This window comes from Plectropomus leopardus, chromosome 1 (assembly GCF_026936395.1).
Source record: "Plectropomus leopardus strain MGB_pleo_1.0 chromosome 1, ASM2693639v1, whole genome shotgun sequence".
NCBI classification, from domain to species: Eukaryota; Metazoa; Chordata; class Actinopteri; order Perciformes; family Serranidae; genus Plectropomus; species Plectropomus leopardus.
Genome location: NC_142176.1, coordinates 27,611,110 through 27,629,611, shown reverse-complemented (window position 1 = coordinate 27,629,611; position 18,502 = coordinate 27,611,110). Strand labels below are relative to the sequence as shown.

Below are 18,502 nucleotides of genomic sequence, written 5' to 3'. Positions count from 1 at the left end.
AATTTACAACAAAATCTTTGCGTTGTGAGTTTTTGAATGTTGAATACTTTTAAACACTGGTACGTGTATCTTTGTTTGGTGATTACAAAAACCCATTAGAATAATTGGTTTTCCTCATTTAATGTATTTTGGAAATTGCTTTTTGATTTTGATGCTGTGTTGTTCCAAGCTCATTTCGATTCATCATATTAGTTATACTACCTCAGCATGGATCCTACAGACATGATAAGGTCAAGCATCATTATACGGCAGTTGAGAACTGTAGCTTTTTGATATTTTTAAAGATATTCAATTCCAGTATATAATTGTGATATTTCTGTCGAATCCCGTTTGATGGAATTCATTTTAATCAGATTTTGATGGGTTAACCACTATGTAGAAGTTATAAAAAATCTGCTGTATCTGATATCAAAACAAAATATTCATGAAAGTGTTATAGCTCTTTCAGCATGTGATTGCCTCCAAAGTTAAGCTGAAGGGAACAAGTATAGAACTTAAATGATGACATCAGCCTTCCTGCCTGGGCTCATGAAAGATGGATTGACTTCCTGCGGCTGGCAGATTGTGATGTGACCAAACTCCTAGTGTCTGAGTTATGTTCTCAGGTCATGTGTTGAAGCTGCACAGAACCTGGCTGTGTTTAGGTCTGGCCTGCTCCTATCTGCTATTATTGCTTTCTGTCTCATACTGAAGGCATGTGTTTCTTAAACTGTGGGTGGCTTCCCAGTTTCTGGTAGGGCTCAGCCTGACAAGAATAGCTGTGTTTTCATGAACCTCTATCCCAGGGTGAACTATAAATTTAACCATTGGGTTTCAAGCTGGAAAGGTCATCGCAAATAAGACACAGGGGCACAACATGAGGGGGGTGAGGAGATGTAAAGGAGGAGAGGGACAGAGAGGAAAGCTGTAAATCACGGACTTTAAGAGAGAGGGGAAGAGAGAACAGAATAGAGTGTTTTGGAAACTTGTTGAAGGCTTGGTGGAGGCCTCGAGCCAAATACAACAGACCAGTCTGGTCATGCACTGATAAACAGTCATAGGAAACACTTAACTTCTGACGCTAACCTTAACAGCCAGCAGCCTTCTGTCAGACCTACCCTGTGTGAGTGACTGTGTGTTCATATTATACGCCTGATTTTGCCTTGAAGGTTCTCATAATGTCATCTGCAGCATTCATATGTCCATTCTTATCAAATGTCCCACATCCAGTGCGATAAGCCCAGGGCTAATGTATTTACATCCATCATAGCATGTTCTCCATTACCTCATTTTGTGTGTGTAAGCTCATAATGCCATCCATTGTCAGATTTAATTAGCAATATATTATCATTTTCTCTCCCTCTCTCTCTCTCATCATATGACAAACCACACCAAGTGACTTAGTACTGTATATGAGCTCATGCCAAAGGAGCCTCAGGCTCTGCTGCTAATCCTGACTCCACGTGCTTATGCTCAAATGTTGGAGTGAAACTAGAATTGCAGAGAAATCCTTCACACACACAAAATTAAATGTGAGGTGTGTTGCTAGTCGTTGTGCATGTAAATTGCAGACTTTCAGAATTAGCATGTTTCATAAGATGGAATCAAATTTGTGAGACTAAGAATGTGGCACATGTGCCTCACTGAGTGACCAGAAATACCCGAGTCTTTGTAAAATGAGATAATTAAGCTGCAAGGACAAACTTGGTATAACAATCTCTTGTTATAGAGATGACATTCACCGTTATAGATTTGAAAAGCCTGCTGAATGAGGCACCCTAGTCATCTAGTGGTCGTAGGCGCAGACCAGCTAATTGCAACCTTTTGTTGTGTATCATTGTTTTCACTCCCCATTTGTCATGCCTGTCTCCTTTTTACAATATTATTAGTTATTTAATGGGATTTTTAAAGACGTTTTGTTATTTCTTGAATAAAACCATACGTTTGTTTTAATTTTGAAACTACATCTATATCTTATGGTATATCGGAGTATTTAGAAATCTCAAAGACATGCTTTTCAATACCGTTAAAACCACAGGTGCTTCTTTTTCTATTAAACTGATACAGAGATGCTGTATTGAGGATGTATTGTATGTGGTGCACAGCACACACCATTAGAGGTCAGTCTCTACTAGGGAAACAGACAGCTGAACTGAGAAAGATTATTGTATTGCTTATTGTATATTAGAAACACAGCATTGAAGGCTAGATAATACAAGCTACTTTGACCGCTATCACCAGCTTTTATTTCATTTTTCTTACACAAATACCATCAAATACAGTATCATATACCCTGCTGAAATGTCAGGAAAGTATGACAGTATGAAAAAATAGATACGACCCAAGCCTGATACATCATATAAGAACTACTTTCTTTCTGCCAAACTACACCTGCCAGCCATAATTGCACAGAAGGAAGTGTGCATCCAGCTCACATAGCACTACGAAGCTACAGTAGCTAATGTTACAGCTCAGATAAGGAGGATGCCTTTAATGTCTACATCTCACACTGTCACAAGCAGAAGCCCCTCTCCATGAGTAGATGCACACTTCCTTCTGCATGGTGATAACGCTGGACAGTGAAGTTTGGTAGATGGAAAAAAAATTGTACATGTAACTGCTCACAATAAGGGCTGTGTATTATCTTGAGTAACAAGGTCATGATTACTGGAAAAAGACATTGCTTTTAGGTTTTTTTTTAATGTTGATTTTTTCCTTTCTTTTTGGACAATATGAGCATCACATGTCAAGTGCCATCTAGTTACATTACATTCAGGAGTAGGCATACACCTCCACAGTCGATATCTCCTACAACAACTCACACCAAAAAAAATCTAGACTGATAAATAGCACTGCAGGAGTAGAAAGAGGAAAAATATGCAATTTTTTACCTTGGGGTGAACTGTCTCTTTGATGACCTAAATAATGATCGTTCAATCAGTCAGTCTCTAATGTCAACCAAAGGCAAAAAAAAAAACCCAAACCCTGCAGTAAGATAAATTGCAAGCACACTACTTATGTACAGTATATCGTCTGTATGGATCACTATTGGCCTATGCTCAAACACACACTCACCAACACACTCTGACAGAGTTCCTGTGACTCACTTTGTGTCTTGTGTGTGTTTGTGTGTGTGTGTGTTTTAGTGTTTGTCTCTCTACTGGCTGTAATTGGCCGCGTGAAGCAGACAGACACTGCTTTGCTGTGGCTTGTTATCAGACTGACAGGAAAACTGGAAAGGACAGCAGTGTCACTCTGACAAACACAGCAGACCTTGCAGGCAGGAAACACACACAAAAACAGACATACAGCACAAGTGGACACACACAGCCAACACACTTAGGCGCTCAGACACATGCAAGCGCTGTGATACTAACAGGCTGTGACAGTCAGGAGAGTTTACCTAATGTATTGCTCTTAGACAATCTAGATGATGGGTCGGTAGATAAAATGAGATAATAGATGCACACAGTCAATGTGATATTACAAATAGGATATGATAAGACAAGTTTGTTACATGGGAAAAGGTCAAGACAATTGCAGGAACATAGAGGATGCTTCAGTAGATATGTGCATATGTTTAGTAGTGTAGCTGCTTAAATATGACCAAAACTGTTGTATGTGAAACAGTTGAACAGTTTTCATCCAAACACAAAAATGGTGCAACAGAAATGTGAGTTGACATCAGTGATTTTATAAATCTTAAGTATTGGTCCCATTTCAGCTCAATGAGTACTTCTCTTGCAGAGAAAAGCTTAAAAATAGATTTTTGTCTGTGACCTTGAGACCATTTTAATAACAGTGAATCAGTCTTTGAATCATTTTGTTTCCTTTAATGCTGGAGTCATAGATTTCTCTTCTATCTTATTTTTTGTGAGAGCTCATTTGACAATCTGTGCAGAATTAACTGATCATTTTTTCTGTCCCTCTGTCTAGACACGAGACCTTGTTACGGTGCTCCCAGTGCAAGCTGGCTCGCTACTGCAATAGCACTTGCCAGGTATTGTGTGTGTGTGTGTGTGTGTGTGTGTGTGGGTGTGTGTGTGTGTGTGTGTGTGTGTGTGTGTGTGTGTGTGCATATGAGTGCGTCTGTGTGTCAGTCTGTCAGTATGTATGTCACTTTGTTGAAATGTCTATCTCCTACAGAAACTAGCATGGTCAGGTCATAAGAGAGAGTGTAAATGTCTGCAAAATCTCCTACCCAGAATTCCCACTGACTCAGTCCGTCTGGCTGCAAGACTCATCTTTGCCTTGGTGAGTTTCTAGAATTTTTCACTGTTGACAACTTTTCTTTGTTAGTTGTGTTAGGCTCTACATGCTGCTGTGTTATGAAAACCTTGAAATGTCTGATTTTTAGTGATATTTCTGTGTTTACTTCCACTAAAAGATTAAAAGAACCTCAGTTGATTTAGGAAATGTTCAATTGCTAATGTGCTTATGAATAAAATAAAATGTATGCAACAAGACAAAACTGCTTTCCTTAGTGTCTGTAAAACAATTATACCTGCTAACACCCCCCCCCCTCTTTTTTTTGCCCATTAGTTAAGTCCATCCAAGAGCAGTAGCGAGGAACTCTACACTTTGGAGGAGCATGAATCACGTAAGTCTCCCATCAGAGAATGTGTGCATATGTGTTCTTGCCGTCTTTACCATGATTAAACTTTTGACATGAACAAAGAGATGTGTTTATTCCTATGTTTGTCAGGCCTGTTTCCCACTGGACAAAAAACTCACTAATACCCACCAGTATCTGGCTTTTGTATTTAATGTCAATGTATTTAAAGGTGAAAATAGGCATTCATTTTGGGGTCAAATGAGTGCAATAGTCATAGATATTTGTCGGCTCCAGCTCCGAATGGCTTCAATCGGCAGTGATGGAAGTACAACACCCAAATAGACTTGCTCATTTCAGACTCTTTGTCAGGGCTTTATGATTCAATGACAGGCCACCACAAAATACCGTGTGTGTCAAACGTTTTTCAAAGATTAATTGGCGCAGAGTTTGAGACTTTGAGACTTTGAGAGTTTGAGAGAGAGAGAGAGACAAAGAGAGAGACAGAGACTGAATCATTAAGAGATAAATCCTCACTAGCCCTGTTTACAACCTAGTTTTCTGGCTCCTGTGTGACATTGAACAAGAGGCACCAGATTTAAAAACGGAGAGGCATCCTTGTCTGCTGATCCGTGTACACAACTCCGCTCTACTGGCAATGGGAAAGCCCTCTATTGACGATGTCTAGCATGTTTTTCCACATTTAAAAAAACAAATACTATTTTTTTTTTAATGCCATAGCAAATTCTGCTTCCAGACATTGTCAATAGCTCACTGGGACAAACAGGTGATTTTTTTTTTTCTAATCAATTTTACAGACCTGAGTTCGATGTCAGAGCAAAAGAAACATGGTCTGTCTCAGCTAGCATCCATGTTACAGCTGTACCTACAGCATGAAGTACCTGACCTAGCAGAGAGAGTGACATCAGCATTGCCACCTTCCTGCCAAGAACCCCTCAGCCTTATTGCAAAGGTAGGCTAAATACATTTAAATACAATATATATTTGCTCTTGTATGTAGATACATACACATCTGGGTACACCCATGAACACCTAAGTACAAGCATGCACTCCAGTGCACAAAAAGACAGATACAAGCAACTGTTTATTGCTTCTAGTGTCCCCTGCTGCGTTTGGATGGACCCCAACATATGTCTAAGATCTTCCCAGCATCTGTGATTATGTCCTTTTGTGTGTGTATTCCCAGAACAACCTCAGGTCTTATTCCCTTAAAACATACCAGCTGTCTCACAAGAATTTAAACCGCAAATCGTTGATGTATGCAAGGATGTGTTTGTCTGGATTTCACTCTACCTCTGTCATCTGTTAGCTGGTGTGATTCCTCTTTGAGATTGCATGGCTCCAAGGTGTTTGAATTCCTGTGTGTGTTTGTGTGTGTGTGTGTGTGTGTGTGTGTGTGTGTGTGTGTGTGTGTGTGTGTGTGTGTGTGTGTGTGTGTGTGTGTGTGTGTGTGTGTTAAGTTTATCCCATTGCAGTGATTGTATGAGTATGTGTGAGTGCTAATTGAAAGCAGCCAGGCGGATGAGCTAATAGTGTTTCCATAAAACAAACATGAAAGTTTGAAATGAGAAATACTCACCCATAAACAACATGACATGGATATTCTACACTCAGAACAACATCTGTTACTTTCATCTAATGATTATTTAATACCCAAAACATAATTTGCATTTGACTTTAAGGTCAGAGTTTTGTTTTGGCATTTCAAAAAGACGCTTATTCAAAACTAGATATGCAAATTACTGTGATGTGTTTTTAGCTTCACTAATAAAGAGGTTCTAGGGCTGGCAATGTCTGCCAGTTGGTCGGTCCACCACTATAATCAACACTAAAATATCTTAATTAGTGTTGGAAGTATTGCCATGGATTTTGCTGCTGACATTCATATTCCCCAAAAGATGACATGGAATAATACATTCCCACGGTCATGAAAAACCTTTAATAGTCATGGAATTTCACAGTCCTATTTTCTAGGCCTTTAAAAGTCATGGATTTATTAAAATCATTGAAAGTTCTGGAAAAGTTGAGATTTTTGCTTATGTGTAGTTAAGTAATACAGTACTCTTCCCTGGATAACCCTCCATGTAATTTAATAAACATAATCAACTCTTGGAGATAGGATAAGGTTGCTGTTTAGTTTTCATACAAAAATTAACATTTGGAGCAAAGTGTACCACACTGTTCTGTACATGTTATACGTTGTGAGTGGTCATTAATTTGTTTATGTGCCCTTGAAAGGTCATAAAGAAGTTTTGTCCAAGAAAATGTATGGGAACCATAATAATTACTTGGTGATCCCCCTATTGTTAAGCCATCATCATCAGGTAAAAATTTTTGCAATATTTTAGTTTATGATCAAACAACTGCAAAATAACAATGCCGGTTAACATTATGTGATAAACATCAGCGTGTTCTGTACATAGCATACATACCAACCTCTACCATTTTAATTTTTATGTTTTCATCCTGCCCCATCCTGTTCCATTCTCGTGAACGTGATATCTCAATAACGCCTGCAGAGAATGTTTTTCAAATTTGGCACAAATGTTCACTTGGACTCAGTGTTCAACTGATAATAATTCAATGGTCAAGGTCCCTGTGATCTCGTGTCCATCTCATTCTTGTGAATGTGATATCTTGCGGGCCGTGAGAGTATTTCCTCAAATTTGGCGCAAATGTCCACTTGGATTTAAGAATGAACTGATGTGAATTTGGTGGTCAAAGTTCAAGGTCACTGTGACCTCACAAGACATATATTAATTTTGGTTACTTTAACTTCACCACAACTGTTGAGGATAAACCACAAACTCGGGCAAGTACTGTCTGGTATGCAGTGAATATTGCAGCAGCTTGCGTGGCTGTAGACTCTTTATGTTTCCATCCTTTATGTGACATCTGAATCTCTGCAGTGTGTGTTCTAATTTAATTTTTCCAACACGCACACACATATTTCTGCATAATTGATGAAGAATTATGGGGGTGCAATGAGAAAGTAAGAAAAAGAGAGTGTAATGACTTAGATGGGATATGAATATATTCTGTGTGTGTGTGTGTGTGTGTGTGTGTGTGTGTGTGTGTGTGTGTGTGTGTGTGTGTGTCTACGTGTGCGCATGTGTGGGATTGGATTGTGAAGCTGGGAAAACTGAGAAGCTGCTGATTAAATGCGGTTCAAGATTCTGGGAATTCTGCTCCAATCTGAGAGAGATGAAGAGAGAGCAACACTGAGTGGATTGAAGAGAAGAAGACAGGGACCAAGAGTGTGTGAGAGGAAAATGAGAGAGAGAAAGAGATGAGGAAGGGGGAAGAGAGGAAGAGGTCACTGAGAGGAGAGAGAGCGAGAAAGAGAGAGATGAAAAGAGAGCAGGTAATGTACAATATATATAACAACATAAAATGTAAACGGAAAGTGAAGGAATAGTTTAGTAACTTTATGAGTCACTCACTGAAAATGAATTTGTCAGTTGACATAAATTGTCACTGAGTGATCAAACACAAGAGCCAAGGGAAAAACATTTTAATAATTTAGTTGTTAGTGTGAGAGAATGTCTTCAGTGTAATAATATGCTGCTTTTAGACCTGTGTCTCTGTGTTGTGTATTAAGTCTTTTACAGAGGTTGCATTATGCTGTGCATTAATGGGTTTAATCATGAGCAGTAGTTGTGCTGTGCCTCCTTTACCATTGGAACTTATTTGTTAGTAAAGAACTTCTAATGTAGTTTAGAGATGGGCTATACAAACAGGAAAAGAATCCTCAACAATAATTGTGCAACACATTCATAAAGAACAAATGCCAGTAAGCCTTCATTTGGGGAATTTGAGGTCAAAAGACATCAAAACATGGTCGAACTTTGGATGAAAAGTGATATTAGTTAATTGGACGTCTGGAATACATGTAACAGATGTTTCAACAGCATTCTAATGAGTATATTTCTTTTTATTTTTAAATAAAAATATATTACCTTTAATTGTGAAACAAAACACATTATAAATGCTAGGAAATACTTTTTTAAAACATTTGACAAGTCTGTCACTGTGTTGTACTGTATTGTGGAGTTTGACTGTTAAACAGTTTTGGAACATTTCTGTGTCCAGGATTTTTTTGGGCAGCCTAAAGCATGGCTCGATGATGCACTGAAACCATCCTAAATAAAATTTCCCCCCCATTCTGTAAGTAGTATTTTACCACTCATGTTATTTAGAGCACAAAGTATCAGTGTCATCTTGTTCAGCCCGTTTGTGAATTCGCTACGTTCTACAAGCTCTTTCAGTCTTATAAACATATAATTGAACATAAATAAATTATAAATGGTACAATCATATAAGCACAAGAAGAACAGCTGTCACTAACAAACAGTCTTTCAGCCCGAATCAGCTAACTGGCCGGGCATATACTGCTCTCTGCCGCGGCTATGCGCTTTGTGCCAGTGTTAGCCACTGTTTGCTGCTGAATGAGAGGCTATCGCTGTGCAGTGGCTCTTCGATTTGGATTGTGTGTGCTGTGATAACATAGACTGTGTGTGCTGCTGAGTTAGCTCCTAATGAGAGTCATTCGTTATGCAGTGGCTCGATCCTTGGCTTGCCGCCTTCAGCGGACACGCCACCGGTGTCTGAGAGCAAAGGATACTGCTAATTCTTTCAAAATATTGACATCTAATTTTATATACTGGCTGATTTTTTTAATCTTTCATATTTGGCTGGGTGGTTAATAACATGTGGTTGTTCGTTTGACAAATTCATTACACATATTAATTTTTGCTTCACCCAGACTTTAATAACCCCGATTCAGGGTTCAAACTATTAAATGATTGATCTAATATGTGGAATACTATCTGTAATACACCACACCACATTTTAACAAATTTTATGTTCTCTGGCTACAAAATGATTATTTGACATGATGTTATAATGTAAGCAATATCCATCTAGTGTTGTGGTGATGTTATCAACAATCAGTAGATTTATTGTTCAGCTGCAGTATAGTTAAGCTTTGAATCAGTTCCCTCAGTGGAAGAATCTGTTATGTGACTGCTGGAACAGCTTGAAGGAGAACCATAAATCCAGCCTTATATTTCACCCACAAAACAGTGTCTTATATTACACTGTGTTATTTGGCAAATGCATGTATGTTTTCAATTTTTTCTTGTTTGTCAAGGGTGTTGCTGTCATTTGAGACATTTTGTGAACACCTGTTTTCCTCAGTGCTACTTCTGAGGCATTATTCATTAACACATGTTTTCAAACATTGCACCATGCAGGTGTATCATATTACTCATGTTGTAATGTTGGCATATTGAAGTGTGCAATGATCTGGTTAACACCTATATTCTGAAATGGCAACCTGCTTCCTAATGCCTATGTGAGATGAAGTGTTAGAACATGACAAAGAGGTGACACAGAAAAACGTGATCACAGGTATTTGATAGCGTGAGACGCAAACACGCACAGTCAGCCAAGTGGTAGTTTGTAGGGAATACTGAGGATGCCTAAGATCAGATAATATCCTCAAAATAACTAACTGTCTGACAGGTCCGCTGCCACCACCCATCAGTCAGAACGAACTAAACACAACAAACATTGTAGAGAATTGGAGAGAATTTCGACCTGTGTGTCATCTGGTTTTGCCGATATCCAGGATGATACTTGAAAGGTTGTCAGTAGGGGGCAGTGTGATGACATGGACAGCATCCTGTACTGGCTGTGAGAAGGAGTGGAGCAGTCCTTCATTTCATTGCCTCTCGGTCTTCATCCTCTCGGCTGTCTTCTCTGTTTCTATAGGCATGTATTATTTTCTATATCTCTCTCATCTGCTTTAACTGTCCATGTATCTCTCTGTCCTTTCTTGCTCTGTGTTTCTGTCTCTCCATACATCTCTCCATGCCTTTCTCTTCATAATTCTTCTCCACACATGCAGCCCTCCTCCCCTCATGCTCTCTCTTTAATGTCTCAAGTACATAATAAATGAGGGGTTTATTGTTGTGTACTTGGATTGTTCAGTGTGCTTAACAAAATAGGTCATTACTGTGAGAGTGTGTGTGTGTGTGTGTGTGTGTGTGTGTGTGTGTGTGTGTGGGGGTGTGTGTGTGTGTGTGTGTGTGTGTGTGTGTGTGTGTGTTGGCAGTCCAGTCTTTTACAGTGGGGGGAGTGTTTTGGGCTACATAAAACCATCCTTTACGCTAATAGCTACTCCCTCCACAGCACCCTAATAGTGTTCCTCAAATACGTACATGCATGCAGACTGACACACACAATGAAGTAATGCCACAGCATCATTACTGATCTTAATATACCCAAGGGAGGCATTGCAGAAGCGGGTGCATACATTTGTGTGTATTATTTGCTGTGTAGCCTATGTTATGCATTGTGTGTGTATGCAGCACTGTGCAGTTTTCTGATGCAGTTACACTGCAGTGGGATGTGTGTGTGCATGCACCAGGTTCCAGTCCGTTGTGTGTTGCTTTGTGTTCCAGGAGGGTTTGTGTGTGTATATGAGTGTGTGTGTTTTGGTCAGACTGTGGTGGTGAAATAAGCAGTGACAGATGAGATCTGGCCACGGCACATTTTATTGCTTCCCTCAAGCAACTCCCCCTCTCTGGAGTCAGTGTGTATATGTGTGTGTGTGTATCTTTGTGCTTGTGTATATGTGTTTACGCCAACATGTCAGGCCGTTCTTGTGCACTATTTGTACGTTTTCCTACTAAAAGCAAAGCATCAAAATTCGTACATATCCCACATAATTATGAGGCAATATTTCATACCCTAATCCATGTATTTGGGAAGGCTGCAATTATGTGACCAATGGGCTGATGGGAATAAAGAAGAAAGCGGCGCCCTAAGGAGGCAGGTTGGGGAGACTGATGTTTAGAACTGTGCGAACATAGAGTTATTTTGAGGTATGATGTCACTATGTTTCTTTTCCTACACCAAACCAAAGTCATTTAACTTGCCTAAACCTAATCTCTTTAACTTTACTTTAAGCATGTAACTTAACCTTAAGTATGTAACTTTACATTAATTATGTAATTTTATGTTAACTATAAAACATTACATTAACTACATAACGTCATTTCTGGGGTGCATGTTCATAGGCCAAAATACAAGCCATTGTATGAGGATACATTGCGATTGTTTATGTCCAATTGCATACTTACAGTTTGAAACGCTGAATTGTGCCGTGCACTTACTAGCCTGTGCGTTAGTGTGTGAAGTTATTGTTATACTGCATCAGCCCTTGCTTCATCCAGTGCACCCATTTCTCACACAAACTCCTTACATGACCGACATGTTAACCCATAAAACACACACACACACACACACACACACACACACACACACACACACACACACACACACACACACACACCTCTATCTGCTTAAAACCTGCTCCTCTGTGTCTTGTTCTCACTCTCTCAGCCTGGTTCATTTGCTCTCTCCTGCCTGACTGTCATTTCTCTACTTTACTGACATTCACTCTTCTCATTTGCTCTGAGTTCAAGTCTCTTAAACTGTAGCTTTTGATATGAGAGTTATATTTAGCTTTTGAAAGACATCTCACAGACCTAGTTTTGTAACAGGCTAATGACAGCATTTGAATTTTAAAATAGTGAATTATGGGACTTGAAACCCAACTGAAAAGTTATAAGAATAACAAAGAGTAGGTACTTTAAGATGGTGATATACTGTGTTCCAAAATTCATATTGCATATAGCTCCAGTATACATTTATGCTAAGCATGCTGGGTGTACAGAATTGAGTAGGGTGAGTGTGGGAGGAACAGGTGTAGATGTGGAGTAACAGAAAGGAAAGACAGAAGACTGAAGGAAAGAGGAGGGTGAGGAAAAGAGAAAAATGGATGAGGGAGTGCAGAGGGAAAGGGTCTTATAAAAAGGAAACAAGATTAAAATAAAACAGATGCAGAGGGTTAGGGGAAGAATAAAGCCAAAGATGGAAAAAGGGACAAAAACAGAGGAATTGAGGATTCAGTGAAAAGAGTGAGAGGAAAAATGAGGAAAGTGAAAATAAGGGAATGAGTAGCTGAAGGATAGGAACAGGGGGTACATACTCTGCTCAATAAAAGATTTGATGTAGCTATATTTATGGTTCAGTGTGTATTAGGCTGTAACAGGGGCTCCTGGGAAACACATACACACGCAAATAAATGAACACAAACACACACCTCTCTTCTGACCATGCTGGAAGCAAGGGGACTCCCTATGGAAAAGTATGTTGTATTGTTTATTACCTATGTATAGAGACTATTTATCACAGCTAGGCTGCACGCGCGCTCACGCACACACACACACATACACACATATACTACCTGATGTCGTGTGTAAGTGTGGAGCCAATAAATTTACACCCCTGCTGAAAACTGTTTTGGCTTCAATTACAGGAGCAGAAATGAGTGTGAGTGTGTGTAGGTGTAATTTTCTGTGTGTGTGCTGACTCATTTTGTGGTTGTTATAATTTTCTGTGTGTCAGGCTTGTCGTAATATAACTCTTGTGTATTTGTGTGTAGGTGTAGTTCTCTGTGTGTACAGATGCGCGTTGTCGAGTGTAACTTCTTGTTTGTGTGTAGGAGTAATTTATTCTCATGGCTTTCCTTTATATTTATTGGCCATCTGTTGAGCAGCGAAATAAGATGCAGAAAGTGTCGAACTAGCGTACCTTAACGAATGGAAAAGTTATCATTCTCCAAACTTGTTACACTGGAGAAAGTACATCATATGCAGAGGTACAACTAACTTTTTTCTGAATTAATGACCTATGAAGAAGACAGGGAGGGAGAGGAATGGGGGAATGAGAAATTGTAGTTTGTGTTTTCACATAATTAAAGGATTTATAAGGAAGAACCAAAAAAAAAACAAAAAAAAAACAACCAAAACGTTAAAAATTTCGGTGCAATTGATTAAAATACATAGAAAAATTAGATTCGATTAGATTGTTTAGCCCTCCTACATTAGCATGTTTCTGTGTCTTGGTGCGTGCGTGTGAAGTCATTACAATAATCCGTGTGTGTATGTGTTAGTATGTTCAGCCTTATCTCTCCAACATTACCCTGGTCTGCCATTTTAGCTGGCAGTGCCATGAGCGCTGCCTAATTAGCTTAGGCTTTGCAAAATCACACAGACACACACAGCTTAGTGTAATGACTTTAAGTCCATCATGAATGCAGTCACAGACAGTATAATATAGGAAGATAGAATAAAAGCCATTTGTTTAATTGACTTATATTGGCTGCAAGTGTGTGGGCTTGTGGGGAGATGTGAAAAGAGAGGAGGAAGAGGAAAGAAGACTTGGAAATGAGCGAACTGGAGTAAAGAGAAAGGAAAAGCAGGGAGGAACAAATGGGGGTGGGGGGGTAAGGGAAGGAAGGGAAAGGAATGGATATAATTGGTTCAAGGAGAGGTTAATACAACAAAATTAGGAGTAAGAAAAGGAAAGGTTGAGAAATGACAAGAAAAAAGAAAATTGGGAAGGATTGCATGGGGTGAAGAAATTAGAGGAGGAGCAACTGAAAATAAGAATAACTGAGTCCAAATCTGAATGTTTGAGCAAAATTATCATGCTGGAGATGGATATGTATATATGTGTGTTGTTAGTATGTTCTAATGTGTGTTGTGTGTGTAAGTTGGGGGTGGGGTCGGCTTAATGAACAGCTTTTGGCTCCAGCTGCGACAGCCACTATCTCTCTCGTCTCCTTCATCCTCCCTCATGCGCTTTCTCTGCTCTCTCCTCTGTCTCTCCAACATTTACAGTAATTACTGTTCTTTGGTGCTTCAGAGGGATGGAAACAGGGATGGAGGCTGATAACATACCAGTGAGTGAGTGTTTGTGTATCCTGTCTAATTTCCTGAATGTACTCCAGAGGGATGTTGTAGAAAGAGAGATTCCTAAACCAGCTTTATATCATAAATTCCTCTTTCACACCAACACTATGACCAAGGAAAGACTGGTGTTTGCCTTTGGGGTGAAACGGTCTACACGTGTTTCAACCTTGGATCATAAACCTTTTCTTGACCCTTAACAAGGGTCTGAAACTGCTCAGCTTTGAGATTAAAGATTAAACATTACTCTTGTAGCATTGCTAGGATTATTATAGATTTACTGTGACTATATAGTGGATACTGACTTTGACTTCTGCATTTTTAGTCTTAAATTACACCGTCCATTCTTTCAGTTGTAAATAGACTTTAATATAATTATAGAGTGTTTGTTTTCCCATTAGCTGCTAACGAGGTGCCCTAATAAATTAAAGAAATTCCTTTAAGTAAGAGCAGTTTATCTGCACCGTCCACGGTGTTGAATCTCCAGTGTAGAATAATACAATATGTAGTATAATCTGTGTTTTGGTTTAGAGCAGTGGCGTCATATACATGGCCAGAAATGGCCCATCAAAGCGTCCAATCTGGCCCAGTTTGGGCTTTACCCAAATCAGAATTATGCCAGTCGAATGGATGTGGCAGTTGAATATGAATATATTCGAAGATTCATTTTGTTTTTTCGTTTGTTGAGAGACTGTGTCATATTTAGTGGCTGTAAGCTGTAAACTCACCACTTCTAAGCAGAAGGTCTGTCCTCTCCTCCTCTGTGCCGCTGCCTGCATGTCTGTAGCAGTCTGTAGTTGGTCCATTGCAGCTTGTACCAAAGAGTAGCGTGAAAGTCAAAAGCACTCACTCTGCAGCAAAATTTGGGGACCAAAGCATCCCCAGAAGTACACTGTACAGCACACTGAATAGCAAAAATCAAAAAACATAAAAACAATACTTGACTTGAAGCAACCTCAGTCAATTGAAGAGACTCTGGCTCATAATTCAAAGCTCTGACTTTCAAAGGGCAGCCTTAATTGATGCACTTGTTAAGAGTTGTCAGTTTTCAGAACCAAGTTAAACAGTGAAGCGTTGGTTTGTAAATGGTTTGTAGGGCACGGAATAACTTCACTTAATATCTCCCACTTTAGTTTGGTGTGGTAGTGCCAAAATTACTGTGGAAATGTATGGAAAAATCTACATGTAATGACTGGGAGTAGTCGATGCCTGATGATGAAATTGTGTGTGTTTTTATAGTTAAACACACGAAAACACAGTTAAGCATCTTGATTGTGTACATGTTTTTACAGAAAATAATCTCACTGCGGAGCGCTCAGAACACATATATTTAGTATTTACATTTAATTTGCCTGTTAAGGAAGAAGAAAATTAGCACTCACTCTGCGTAATTTACACACTTAATTGCTTCTGCTTCTGCTAATAGCCAACTATGATAGGCAGGTAATATCCTTAGCATATACAAGTAGCAGTCATCTTATATTTTATTTAGGGAAATCATATATTTGCTTCTCGCTCCACAGTGAGGTCAGAACACAGGAGCAGCATCAAAAGTGCCAAACATAGTTAGCTTTTGCTGTCACTCTCAGGGCCTCAATGAGCTACAGCAATGGTGTCAGTGTTGAGTTGCTATCACAGGTTCAAGTATGCACTCATCCACCCCCTCTCCCTGTTCTTCCATCTGTCTCTGCGGGTCATTAACGAGTTATGTAAAGCTTCCACGAATGCTGCCTTGTGAAACAAAGACACTGAAGGCTGTAAAGTATCCAGCTGAAGAATGCTTAACCATCAATCCTTTTATTTCCATCCTGAATATAAATGAGTTTCCTCGGGGTTCATTCCCTTCTTCTCCCTCTTATCTGTCTCTCATCTCCTTTTCTCTCTTTCCTCTTCTTAAACCACAGCCAAACACTGCCAACACCCTCAGTTCTATTCAGGGACAGTGAGACACACCTCGCCCGCTTTCAAGTTTTCTGTGTGCATTTGCGACATTTGTGTTTTTGCCATCATTTAAAGTGCAAATGTGCATACAAAACTTTGAAACCCCCAAAAGCGTATTTGTTGCAACTCATTATGAAGAGGGTTATTTTTAAAGTTAGGGACCAGCAAACAAACGAGCATCTGCTTGTGTTTTACTGTCATTATTGTCTGCAGAGCGGCCAGAGATGAGAACTAAGCTGCATTTTGTAGTTTTGGTTTCTTCTCTTTCCTTCTTAATGGGCATTCATGCTGTGCTTCCTCTTGTTAGACATCAACAGCTTATCAGGAACACAAATTTTGACTGTGTGAGTGTGGATGCAGACACGCATACACACTATCACACTCACTGATACATTTTAATTTCTCCATTGTCTCATTTTCTTTCTGTACCGGCCCCCAAAAAAAATTAGTTGTAGCAGTTGTGCCAAAATATAATTTCTGTCCAATTATATAATAAGTCACTGCAATGCATCAGATTACATTGACAGTTTTTGCAGTTTTTTTAAACAATAACGTGGCAACATGTAAAAACCTTTTTTTAAGCTAAAAACAAATGAAACAATTTGCTACCGCAGTATATTTACACTTAGATATGCAAATAGTTTGACATTTTGGAAAATATACTTATTTGTTTTAGAGTTATATGACAAGATATTGCTCTGTCTGCTTGCTGCTAGCTGTGGCTTCATGCTTAGCAAACAGACACAAGAGCAAGAATTAATGTATTTCCCAAAATTTTGAGATATTAATTGTCATTCATTTTATATATTGGACAAAAAAATGTTAGTCTTTGATAATACAGAAAGATGGAAACATAGCTAAATATTGTGATGGGAAGGATAGAGAGAAACACGTGTATTCACTCAGTCAGCCTCAATGTGAAATCTGCATTCGTTTGCTGTTTTCTGTAATGCCAAACAGTTTCTCCTCCCTATTGCTCACTATCCTCTGCATCTCCTTTCTACTCTTCCCTACTGAAAAGCTGTAGATTTTTAGATATTTTGTTAATAGTAAAACTAATGTAAATTTCTGGTTGTCCTTGTGTCAATAGATTTAGTAGCCTACAACATATTTTTACAGGACCACAACCTCTCATGAGAGTTGTCAGCTCAATTGTGTCAAAGCCTCGTGAGAGCTGTAGTTGTTGAATATAATTGAGTTGAATATAATGTGATTGCTGATATAATGACTTAAGCCCCTTTCCCATTGCACAAAACATTTGGCTTTTCTATTTAATGGGAAAGGTTACGTTTGTCCCCTTCACTCCTGGGACAAATGACTCTGCAGTAGAAATGGGTATTTATCAGCTCTGGCTCTGATGGAAATGCAACACCTGCATGGAAGAGCAAATTTTAGCCCCTTTACCAGCACAATGCAATGACAGGCAGCCAGAAAATTCCGTCCGTCTCCATCCAAGCAGCACTTGAATATTGCTTCAAAAGAAGTGTCCGCCTTAACAATTTTACTGGCTTCCACGCTGCTTGCTACTGTTTACTTACCTGTTTTCCAACCTATATGGCTAAACATGACATACCAGAACAAACACACACACACACACACACACACACACACACACACACACACACACACACAAAAACACACTTGTCTGCTGCAGAGCTGTGTGCACTGCTCTGGTCCATTGGCAATGGGAGTCCATCACTTATTTTTAGTGGGTTCTCCTTTTGTTAAAAACAAAACATGTACATGCACTTATTTTAATGGAAAGGGGGTATTATTTACCCATTTATCTTGACCAGACCCCACATATCGTATTGATATTATCATTGTTCAGCATTTGCACAAGATTGATGAGGGAAGAACTTTTATAAAACAAATGTTTAAGGAAATGTCTCAGGATGATTTTTCATCCCCAGTAAACATAGTTTAGGACTATACAGTATTGTATATGTATATGTGTGTGTGTGTGTGTGTGTGTGTGTGTGTGTGTGTGTGTGTGTGTTTCTTCACAGTGACACAAAACTCACCATATGCAGGTCGAACACATGCTCTCTCTCTCTCTGTCTCTCTCTCTAGCTTTCTCACACACACGCACACACACTTCCATTTACACTTCTCTGCTTGGCTTATTTCGCATTGGCCTGTGGCCAGTGTAACCATGGAGATAAACAGTGACTACTTTAATTCA

General features: G+C 39.2%; 1 protein-coding gene across 2 annotated transcripts in view; it reads left to right on the top strand.

Annotated features, from left to right (window-relative positions):
• smyd3 (SET and MYND domain containing 3) overlaps positions 1-18,502 on the top strand; it is an 86,771-nt gene that overhangs the window by 18,752 nt on the left and 49,517 nt on the right. The window contains exons 2-5 of one of the 2 annotated variants that reach the window (XM_088079160.1): positions 3,916-3,979; positions 4,185-4,233; positions 4,522-4,579; positions 5,350-5,504. In XM_088079160.1, the coding sequence (XP_087935286.1) occupies positions 3,916-3,979; positions 4,185-4,233; positions 4,522-4,579; positions 5,350-5,504 (326 nt within the window). Of the gene's footprint in view, positions 1-3,915; positions 3,980-4,125; positions 4,234-4,521; positions 4,580-5,349; positions 5,505-18,502 lie in introns of both variants that reach the window. The other variant, XM_042507679.2, reaches the window with a different exon arrangement.